Source organism: Limulus polyphemus, unplaced genomic scaffold (genome assembly GCF_000517525.1).
Source record: "Limulus polyphemus unplaced genomic scaffold, Limulus_polyphemus-2.1.2 Scaffold554, whole genome shotgun sequence".
Classification (NCBI taxonomy): Eukaryota; Metazoa; Arthropoda; class Merostomata; order Xiphosura; family Limulidae; genus Limulus; species Limulus polyphemus.
In genome coordinates this window covers 474,959-487,359 of record NW_013666164.1, presented here as the reverse complement: position 1 = coordinate 487,359, position 12,401 = coordinate 474,959, and the positions used below count along the sequence as shown (strand labels likewise).

Genomic DNA, 12,401 nt, shown 5'->3' with positions numbered 1-12,401 from the left:
TCTGTGGGCATTTTCTCAAGGTTTTTGGATGACCAAGGTGGACATTTCCAACACTTACCAACACATTCCTGTGGTGGAGTGTTATTGTCCATATCTTCGTTTTGTCCATCAGGGGGTCATGAACCAGTTTTGCGCCTTACCTTTTGGCCTAGCCTTAGCACCTTTTGTTGTGTGGTTTGCTCCTTTTTTCAACATATTCATGCTCTGGGAGTTGTGCTTCCATGTTTATATGAAGGACTGGCTTTTTCCTGCTCATTCCGAACATGAATCGGCCAGTCACACTTATCAGCTCTTGGCCGAAGCTGTGCGGGTGGGCTGGTTGGTTAATTTAGAGAAGTCTTTCCTTTGTCCTACCCAATACCTTATCCATTTGGGTGTTTTCTTCAACACCCATTTCAGTCGGGCCCAACCTTCTCCTCTTTGGCTCCATTCTATGGGACAGGCCATTTGGAAATCCCTGTCTGTTCCCTCACTTACAGCTCATAAAGTTCAATCGCTCATACCCCAGGGCAGGGCCCATATGTGGTTTCTTCAATGGATCCTTCACGATCAATGGAACCTCGTTCGGGATCCTTTGGATACTTCTATGTCTCTTGTAGATGATCTCCATTGGTGGTTGTTTATATCTGTTGACGATTGCATCCCTTCAGGGCTGGGGGACTTGGTTGGATCACCAGGAGATTTCGGGTCATTGATCTATGGAGGAGAATTCTCTTCACATCAATGTTCTCGAACTACTGGCTGATCATCAGGCTTTGAATCAATTTCTTTCTCTTGCTAGCCACTGGCTGGTTATGATCCATTCCAACAATTTTACCATGGTAGCTTATATAAATCACCAAGGTGGCACCAGGTCCAGATCCCTATGTTTTCACACTATGGATCTTCTTTATTGGGCCCACACACATCACATTTGTTTGATGACGTATCATCTACCAGGTGCTTTCAATCTCTTAGCCAATTGCCTTTCCAGACTGGATCGAGTTTATCCCATGGAATGGTCCCCGCATCCTGCCTTTTTTCACTGGCTCTGTCTGCATCTGGGTATGCCCCATATCTATGTCTTTACCACCGCTCCCAATCACAAATTACCTCGGTTTTTATCTTCAGTTCTCCATCCTCGAGCCTCTTCTCACTCTTTCCACCCATCCTCCTCACAATCTTCTGGTGCTCGCATCTCTGCCAAACTTCGAAGTAATGTTCGATAGTGGGACGTAGAGGGAGTAACCTGTGTCACGTGATAGTAGTGCTCTCCTATTGCTCCTATTGATGATTTGCATGAGAGACATGTTGGAACTGTGGATTCCAACAGAGGGAGGATGAAGGCTTGTGGCATGCATTTCTGGAAAAGTTTGCTTATAGAGGGCAGCACAAAATGAGAAAAGCTAATCTTATGAGCGGAGGGAAGTACCTATCGGAAATACAAATTTCCAAACAAAAACAAGTCAAATTTCCAGTCAAAAACCATTTACAGGAGATGACCAAATATACACAAAAAATGTTTTCGTGAAATACTAGAAAAAAGGGTAAACATTCTTTATACATATATTGTTACTATAATAAAATTAAATTTTAGAAAACATGTTCATAAAACATTTACTTAGATTTAATTTTCAGAAGAAAAATTAATCACCATTTATTGACATATGGCAGGCATTGAGCTAGTAATACATAACAAATATTTCTAAAAAAAACAGGTATATACTCTGCATGATAGATAGGCATATCTTTGGTGTGTCATGTAAAAAAAAGTAAACATCTTGTTTATTTTTCACATATAAATACAATTTATTTGATTGTGTTACAGTAGTAAGTATATTATATCATGAAGTCAGGGTGCAATGTATATTATTATACTGACCAAATAAAGAAGACTTGAATTTACTTGGTTTACACATATTCACAGTTAAATTTCTGTTAAAAAAACATGCTTCATTCAGAGTTGTATCTTAGGAATTTTATAAATCTCAAAGAAACCATACTCAGCTCAATACAGGTAGATGTAACAAATGGTATATTGTTGTACAAAATGGAATGATTTCTATTTAGAGCTGTGTTATTAGTGTTATCTGCTAGTTAATCAATCATCAGGCTCATTAATTGAGCACATTTGATTAATCAACTAGCATATGATAACTATATGATATCTTCTCATTGAAAAAAATTCTGTAGTTTTCAAACAGATATGATTTAACACACAGATATTTTCACAAAATGAAAGGAACATTCACAAAAACCTTAAAAATGAAAAAACAAACACTCTTAAACGGATGTATTTCTCTACTGTGATGTCATAGTATAATTCTAGTTCTATCCAATCATGCTTAAACTTTCTTTATAACAGTTTTCAAAGTTGTGTTTTATTAGTAAATGATCAAACCACTTGATGTGGTGCCATAGCAAAATTTTAACCAAGACTCGCACAAAACCTTGAAAATCAAGAACTGGATAATATATTTTCAGTGGGTCATAGGTTCTTAGCAAAAATAAAGTTATTCTTTGGGAGGAACAGAAATTTAGTTTTTTAAATCGATAAATGGGTTGTTTTCTTTACAGTTAAAACTGTTCGCAGAAATGAAAATGTGAACTTTTGGTTTGATTCATGAATTGTACGAAATAAATGTTAGAAATATTCATTCTAAAATATTTCTGAGTTAAAATTGTTGAAATATAGTTATAACTAACATATAAAATTAACTTTAAAATCTGTATCTCAAAAGATTTTATTAAGTGGCAAAAAATATGAAAAGCCAAAAGAAACCCTTTCTTCAGATTTTAGGCACAATAATTTAAAATTAAGTTATTTTTGACTCTTATACTTTCTACATGAAAATGTATTACACATTCAATGCAGTTGCAATGTTTAACATTTAGGATCTATAAAAGATTTATTTACTTATCAGTGTACAACAATTTTTATTGTGTGAATGCCTTTTTCAAAGCATGATTATAATTCATTATACTTGCCATTAGAATGTATAATATCTTTAACACTACATTCTTTACACTTTTTTAATTCTTGAAAATCCCTAAGTAAAGAATATAGTGTTTGAAATATTATAGGCCTAATACTAATATTGTATGACAAGTATAATTAACACTGTTTACGCTTTTTCCAAACTTAGTATTATTTTACGTGTTTATAATCATGTTTACACCAATGTCTTGTCCTTAAGTGTTGTATCTATAACTATGAAGCTAATCAAACACACTGTAAACAACCAAGGGAAGTAAATACACATAACTCAGTATATTTATTGGGCAAAAATCAAAGGACATATATTTTTGGATATTCTTCAGGTAGCCTAAGTTTAAAGTCAAACAACATAAAAATTAAAATAACATCAATTTGTTTTTAAAATAAAACTTTTGATAGTTATAACTTTATATTACAATGTTTGCAAACCATTAGGGAATGATTAAGAAAAACTAGAAAGTTTGCTCCTATGATATGATTGTGTTAACAAGTAACAGTGTTTAACTTCTCCACACTAGCTGATGTAATGTTTCATTTTTACAATGTTAATTTTTAAAAAGTTTACTCTGTAACATTATAACCAAATTTTCAGGATTTTTTTCACACGAAAGATGTGAAATAATATATATATATATATATATATTCACTATAATATATATTATTTTTGATTCATAATTGATGACCTAAGTAGTCAAACAAAGTTAATGTTAATATATTCTGCAAATGATTAGCTCAGTGAGGTTATAATCCAGTAAATTTAAAGTTTATATCTTTATCTCTAGCAATGTGATTGATATGAAAATAAACACAGCTAATAACAAACGTTTCAATTTTTAATTTTTTAAATTAGAATTAAATAATTATGATTATTTATAAACAGGATACCTGGTTTCAAAAGTTTTTAAAATGTCATTACTTTTACAGTCGTATCAACTGCATTTTCACTTGTTTTAGATATCAGCAATACTAAAAACAATTATACTTGTCATAAGGCATTAGTATTAGGCCTGTTACATTTTTTTAAAACACTAAATTCTCTATTTAGTCCCTTTAACACTCCTCAAGAACCAGATGAATTTATAATAGTAATATTCGAATCACACTAAGTTTGTCATATCCATTGCTGACAATACTTTTCATTCAATTCACAGCTCTTCAGGCTGGTTGTGATACGACAAATGCAGCAATAGTCGAAATTATTTATATAAACATTTGATACAAAAAGTATATATGCATTTTACAATCTGGCAAAGAATGATTACTATTATACTTTTCATAAGACATTAATACTAGGTGTAGTATATGTATTTTTTAACTCTGTATTCTTTATCTAAAGACATTAGTATTAGGCATAGTACATATGTTTTTAACACTGTATTCTTTATCTAAAGACATTAGTATTAGGAATAGTATATGTATATTTTTAATGTTGTATTCTCTATCTAGACCCTTAGGAATTTTCAAGAAATAGACGAGTGTTTGGAAAAAGCCAAGATGCTAAAATTTACCATGGAAATATTTAATTGATGTTCATATTTTTGTATTAGCTTAGAAATCATCAGTTATTGGCTAAGAACACTCCAACTGTGTCATTTTAGAAAATCTCGAAAAGCTTTTATGGTAATTAATAGCCCAATCAAATAAAAATACTCACGTATAATTTTCTTTTTGATGTTATATGGTAATGCAGGGACATCGGGCTGTGTTTTTTAATAATATAATTTCTGGAAGAAAATGCAATGGGATCGAGATATCATTAGATCTACAGCTACTTATACAACATTAAATAATATAGTTATTAATGTCTGAAAAATGGGGATATGGAGTCCAGACACCCTCCCCTAGATCCATGCCTGCTTATACAGGATTAAAGAATACTGTTATGCAATTAGAACATAACATAATGTGAAAAACAGTAAATTTACACTTTATTTAGCACTAAAGTAGTCAGAGAGTTGGCTGTGGGCTCTGTCAGCCAGTTGCCTTCCCCATAGCCAAAAGTCTCAAAATCAGTGACAGTGGCAGATAACTTATGTAGCTGTGTGTGTTTAACAACAACAAATAAATGGCAATATTTAAATTACTTGGATAGTTTCAGAAAACAGTAATAATTGGAAACCTAAATTTCCTAGTTATTTTTATAACAATTGATTTAATTGTAATTGTGATTAGTTGATTATTGTAGTTTTGATTAATCAGGTGTTGGAATAAACAAAAACAGTAATAATGAGAAACACTAATTTTGATTAGTTGATTATTTTTGTAACAATAAATTTAATTGTAATATTAGAATTTACACAACACTAATCAATGTAATCACTGCTTGTAGGTAATTGATTAAATTGCCTAGCTGTATTTACTTATTGAACCTGTACATTTAACTAACGATATTGTCTCTACTAATTTAATAGTAAAGTTTAGAATAGGTTTATTAGTTACATTCTGGCCTGGTTCAAGCCCTCATACTGCTCAATATTCTGTATGATTAGTCAGTCACACATGACACATTAGAAATGAAAATTAGGTCTGAGGTTAATCCAGTTTTACTTCAATATGTTCTACACGAGTTTTATATTGTCAGATGTTTGTAAAATGTTTTACAAAACTTGTAATTGTATCTTATAATGTAAGATATGTATGTATAATAATAAGCATGACTGGGGTAATCATCATCACATCATTATATGATTGTTGCATTTTCAAATTACTTTAATTGAATATTGTGGTTATGACAAATAGGTAAATATATACTTTTTACATTTTCTTGGATATAAGTAAAGATTCACTTGCATTACAGCCATGGATTTCTTATCTTATACCATAACTATGCTTTTATAGTGATTAATACTTTTTTGTTGTTGTTTATTTATTTGTGAAACCTTAACAGTGAGGGTACCCAATTGATGAAACAATGCATTCTAATCATTACAAGTAATATAGTTTGAACATCATATTTACTTTGTTATGCTTATTACTAGGAATATATCTGTAGTTCTTATCTATGTACTAAACTTGGTGTAATCAAAGTCGATGTGTATTCATTGTGTATTATTTGTTTAGTTTCTATAGGAGGTGAATTTTCTCAAAAAATTTTTTCCATTTTCAGCACTAACATATGGTCCCATACCACAGGGAATGTTTCTTGAAAACATGTCTATTAAAGCAAGGCTGGAGGTACATATAGACTTAATTAAAAACTATTAAACATTCCAATTGGCAAAATTACCTAGAAAAGGACAGTAGCCTGAAACATTGTGTACTAACTTTATTGAAATATAAGTATTTTTGTGTTTTATTTTTTGATGATTTGTTTAACAATTTATCTAAGTCATTTACTATTATCTCCATATTATTTATTTTCCATCTTCCCAGTAAAGGTTAGTCTTTTATACAGATCTCCCCACACCCAACTTTATATATATAGTCAAACTTTTAGCCTCATATCGAATGAATTAGTTTTGAATATTCATTATTAATAATATGACAATTAGGACCAAAAAAAGTTGTTAAATTACATAATATAGTTTATCTTTTTTTTACACTGTGATTGTGAACCTTTGTTAAGTGCATTCATCTTCCTTTGCAGAAGTTTTATAGTTTCAGTTTTAAAACTTCTGAACATTTTAAAATAGTACAAACATGCAACTAATGTTTATTTTTTCTTATTGAAATCATTCTCCAACACTCCCTACTGACATAGTTTAAAAACTTTCATTAATTACTTATCCTTCAAGGTCACAAAAAATTATAAACTAAAAATAACTTAAACTTCGTATTGTTACAAGTTAAATCACTTTGGATCTTAGGTTTCACTATCACTATTTCAAGTTTTTCCAGGATGCATACAGTCAGGGAACATATGCCTTAAATCAGGGAATGTTTTTTTGTAAGTGTTTGTTTTTTGGGGGGGCCAGTAAATCACTAACAGAAATGTATTGGCTAGCTACTATATCTAGAATATAAACTCAATAATTCATTTAAAGTAGTTAATACGGTGATTTCAGAGCATAATTTCCTTTATGTATATATATATATATATATATATATAGTTCTGGTGTGTAAAATTTATATTATCAACAATGCCTTGTATTTAATATTTTTACCTTGTTTCTTTTTTTCTTTCTTATTTCAGAAACTTCTGAAATCTGCTACCCCAGAGTTACAAAAACAATTAAAGTCTGGCTACGAAATGCTTGTCAGTTCTGACAAAATGGGAGACAGGCTCAAATTTCTTGCTCTTTTTCCAACAGATATGCAGGAAGTCTTGACAAAAACTCCACCAGCAGGATTTGTTGCCCCTCCATAACTTTTGTAGTGACAGGTGTGCCAATATAAAAACCTTTTTTTATTTGAAACGAAATTATTGTGTAAAACTGTAGATTATCCCAATTAATTGGTATTATGTTATGTTTTTCTCTTTCTGTTTGCATAAAATGTGAAACATGGACTGCTACAGGTATTAACTTTTAATGTAATAGTACAAATTCTTAAGAGAACCCAAGAATTGTGATATGTTAGGTTGCTTATTATGGCAACAGGTTATAATTGTACATTGAAAGTAGTTAGCTGGTTAGTTTTCTTCTTCAGTGTTTGTTTTTGTAAAGATTACTTTAAAATTCAAGAGAAAGAAATATAAACAAATAGTAAAGTCTTTCTTGTGGATATTTGGTACTCTTTATGACGTGGAGAATTCACAAGCTAAGCTTTAATTAAACATAGATGTAACCCAAATAAAAGTAGAGGCTAAAGTTAAAGTATAACTGTAGAGGTTTTTCTAGTAGTGAAAGACAACTAACATTATGTCTTCTGTCTTATCATAACCAGTTTTGTTTGTGTTGAGGTTTTCTAGCAGTGAAAGAAAACTAATTATGTCTGCTGTGTTATTATAACCAATTTTGTTTGAGTAGAGGTTTTCTAGCTGTGAAAGGCAACTATAATTTTGTTCACTTCCTTATAATAACCAGTTCCGTTTGAGTAGAGGGCAAGAAAATGCATTCACTTTTTCTGAGTAGAAAAAAATCACATTAGTTGAGATCTGGAAGGAGTTGCATTTTTTTCTCACAGTTTGCCTTTAAAAACTTTAGTGAATGTTTAAGTTTGATTCAATTGTTTGGAAACATAATTTGATCAGAAAAGGAAAGGCAGTGTAATAATTAACACATTTTAATTGGACATTTTGGATTATACATGATAAATTTTTAGCAGTTTACTACAACAAAGAAGAAATTAGAATTAAGTATTAACAGCTAATAAATGCAAAAGTTAAATATTTTAATTTAGAACTTCTGAAGATGGATTATGTATAATCTGAAATGTTTATGATTGCCGTCATCTCAGCTCCATGGTATGTTATCTACAAGTTTACAGACCTACAATACCAAAATCTGCAGTTCAACTCCCTGCATCAAACAATGTGCAGATAGCCCATTGAGTAGCTTTGCACTAAGAAGGCAGCAGCTGTTATTTTTACTTTTTTTGATTAAATTTAGTTTTATTTTACAGTTTAATACATTTTTTTATTGTTAAATATTGAAACTGCTAAAAATCCCTACAGTTGAATCCCTATTTAAGCCTGATTATGCTTTTCAAATTGAATAAAGCTGTCCTATTTAAAACAAACATCTTCTAATAAATTAAGATACCTATGTGTTAATAGGAATATTAGGTTTAAAATTGTGTGTTTATAATTCTTGGTAACATATGATCTAAAATATATTCATTGTTATTGTTTCACAAAGAACTAATTGGTTAAAAGTATCAGTTTTGTGTATAAAGCATTAAACAGTTTAAATGTGAGTTTGTATCTTGGGAATGTTGTGTACATTGTTAGATTAATAAATTTAGTATTGTATCTATTTTGTTTGTGTTACTGCAGCTATAAATTAAAGGTTTTCAGTAGATTATAAAATATTATATCAATCAAGAGATTATCTGTATAGATTTTAGAGGAGATTACATGTAGACTCATTATTATTTATCATATGTCAGGGAAGGGAGAAGGACATTTTTCTTCATCCATCAGTTTGGCACCTAGCTCTGAGATTCATCATAAAACTTGAAAACTTTACATTAAATCAAATTTAAAATGTACCATTACCATTGCCAGTTGTACTTTGAAATATATGAAAAACCAGTAAAAGGCACTAAAATAAACATTCGAATAAAGTTATTGTATGATTAAAGATATCATTGGTTTGTTAAAAGGAGAAATATAGCGCAATCTGTAATTTCAGAAACATAATTAGTTTTATTTAAGCCGGTGTTTCACTGTTATGGCTTTATCAAGGCAAACAAGACACTTGCTAACTGGTTTATGCTTATAAAAAAAAAGACTTCAAAATAAGTTGAGTCTGCGCAGTAAGGTTGACTTTGCCTGAGAACATTAAACTCGCATAATGTCATTGATTTACTACATCTCGATCATTTTATATTGTCAACATTTTTCTTTCATACTTCTTTTGTGGGGAGCAAAAGGATTTTATTTGGTGACTCGTGTGGAATGGGGCTTTCAAGTGCCAAAGGCACAGTATTTGTATAAACGTGGTCTTGTTGTATTCACAAAGAACTTATTACAAGTATGTTTAAAATGGAAATTTTAAGGGTAATTATATTGAAAAAACTTTCAAATTTACAATTGATCCAGAGGGGAAGGATTAATAGTAGGGGGGAAACTTCCTCCTGCCCTATGGAAACAAAACCCCTGCATTATTAAAGAAATTTTGTTCAATTTAATGTCTTTTTATTATACTTTTTTAAAATTTTAAACTCAGAATGTTTTAAAATCAGTAAAGCCAAACTCAACCAATCAATTTCAGTTATTATAATTAAGTCTTTAATTGTCACATATTATGTTAACAACAAATGAACTAATGTAACTATTATATTTATAGAGCACATTATCCAGCCCCTCTGAAAATATCAAATACGAAGGTTTCAGTCATTTAGTAGCATTATATCTGCACACTTATAACTCAGCAATAAATCTGCAGGCTTACAATGCTAAAAATTGATTACCATACCTGTGGTAAGCAGAGCACATAGTGTAGCTTTGTGCTTTACAAAGTCGAGATAAAGGGTATATATTATGAATAAATAAATAAATATGTCTCTCAGTATTTGGGGGGGGGGGCATTGCCTCGCGGGTGTCCATGTCCACCATGTCTTTGGGGGGGCTGTTATATACGGAGTCAAAATTCGTATTTATTGTTCAGTTAAATGGAGGTAATAGAAATGATTTACAATGTAATACATTAAAATTGAACATTCTTTGTTAGTTAAGCAGGAACATAGGGTTATTTTTAGCTACATAAAATTTAAAGTAGTATCTGATCACCTTTTATAAGGTGTTGACATTCCGAGCCTACATATGCATTTTTTTTTTAATCTTGTTTACATTGTGTTTTTCCTCCTACCATATGTTTTTGTGTAAATCTGTTTGATGATAAGATCTTGTGAGCTCTTGTTAATGAGAACTGGAAGTCATGGTCATTTCAGAATTACACGTGTTGATGTCAGGAATTGTAGAATAGGCTTGTATTTAGATCTTTGATGCTGTCATCTGTTTCAACATCATTACAAGCTCTGAATAGCAGTCATTTTTTACTTTGGATGCTTCTGCGGTATTTACTACCACGTAACTGTAGGTGAAGGTATATTAATACCAGGTGATATATTAAAGTCAGATTGCAAGTCAAGCGCCCTAGCCACCTGGCCGTGCCGAGTCTTATATGTGTTTATTTCTCTGTAATAAACATTTCACCAGCTAGAAAATAAGGGCTTTAAATCAACTTCCAATTCACTCAAAATACTTTTACATTCAATGATGAATGTGTTGATTTCGTTTCAAGTGTATATGTTACTTCCACACTAAATTGTAAAGAAAATTTTCTAAATACAGTGGGGCCCGGCATGGCCAGGTGGTTAGGGTGCTCGACTCGCAATCTGAAGGTCGCGGGTTCGAGTCCCTGTCACACAGAACATGCTCGCCCTTTCAGCGTTATAATGTGACAGTCAATCCCACTATTCGTTGGTAAAAGAGTAGCCCAAGAGTTGGCGGTGGGTGGTGATGAGTAGCTGCCTTCCCTCTAGTCTTTCACTGCTAAATTCGGGACGGCTAGCGCAGATAGCCCTCGTGTAGCTTTGCGCGAAATTCAAAAAACAAACAAAGTAACTAAATACAGTGTTTCATGACTAACGTTTTCAAATAGACAAGGAGACAAACTTCAAAGCGAGAAGAATTGCAAGAGAAAAATTGACTGAACACAGAACTCTTGCTAAGAGGCAAAATTAAAATGAAAAATATAGAAAATTTAGAAAAATATACACTTTTAAAAAGATGGGATAACGTTATTGGAATATTTTCCGATATTGTAGTTACCCTAAGAATATTGTGATTCCAAGAAAACGAGTAGAAAGTCACAAATCTTGATCCTTACGATTATTCCCGTAAATTTATTTTTTTAAGTATTAACTTTATTGTACATAACTAAAATGATTTTTATACCGTTGTTAAATGTAATTTAAACAAACTGTTTAATGCCGGTGATGCCTAACAATTATCACAACTTGCTTTTATGGCAATGTTTTTTGTAGTATTAACATTACGTTATGAAGTAAAAGAGTAGCCCAAGAGTTGGCGGTGGTTGGTGATGACTAGCTGCCTTCCCTCTAGTCTTACACTGCTAAATTAGGGACGGCTAGCGCAGATAGCCCTCGTGTAGCTTTGCGCGAAATTCAAAAATAAACAAACAAGTAAACGCTGTCGATGATGGTTTATATCTTGAACAGTTCAACAGTATAACACTGTCTCTGTTAGTGAGGCATCTGGGTTCAAGTCCCTATTGCGGAGTCTCTTTTTTTTACGTGGAATTTAATGTTAAGTATATGGTCCGTGTATCCAAACGAATAGTGGGATTGACCGTCACATTATATCGCCCCCACGGCTGAAAGGGTGAGCATGTTTGGTGTGACGGGGATTCGAACCCGCGACCTGCAGATTGCGAGTCGAGCGCCCTAACCACCTGGCCATGCCGGGCCCAGCGTTTACTTACAAAGCCTCTTATTATAAGTATGATAGGTACATAGAAAAGAGATCTGAAACTTGAACCCAGGACTTCTAGTTATCGGGGCCAATGTCCCGTTAGTCAGAAATCCTGGGTTTAAGACCTGGTCGCAGAGTATTCTCGTTTAATGTTAAATGTTGTCCTGTCATTATATCATAACGGAATTTAAAAATGAGCATAAGTCTGTTAAAGTATGAAATAAAATATTTTGTAAAGTTACAGAAGGTTTAAGGTTTCAAACAATAACGTATTTCGATATTTGTTTATTTTAAACTAAGAACTGCCTACAGATTTAAGGAGTTTTCATTTTGAAGATTTTTAAGGATACTAGGTTGTTACGATTTTTTTTCTTTAGGAATTCA

At 31.8% G+C, this 12,401-nt stretch overlaps 1 protein-coding gene across 5 annotated transcripts in view; it reads left to right on the top strand.

Annotated features, from left to right (window-relative positions):
* Nucleotides 1-12,401, top strand: part of LOC106459073 (protein arginine methyltransferase NDUFAF7, mitochondrial-like) — a 60,073-nt gene that overhangs the window by 34,807 nt on the left and 12,865 nt on the right. For 4 of the 5 annotated variants that reach the window (XM_022385471.1, XM_022385472.1, XM_013918650.2 and 1 more), the window contains exons 10-11: nucleotides 6,084-6,151; nucleotides 7,110-8,832. In XM_022385471.1, the coding sequence (XP_022241179.1) occupies nucleotides 6,084-6,151; nucleotides 7,110-7,283 (242 nt within the window). In that variant the 3' untranslated portion in view covers nucleotides 7,284-8,832. Of the gene's footprint in view, nucleotides 1-6,083; nucleotides 6,152-7,109; nucleotides 8,833-12,401 lie in introns of those variants that run through there. The other variant, XM_022385474.1, reaches the window with a different exon arrangement.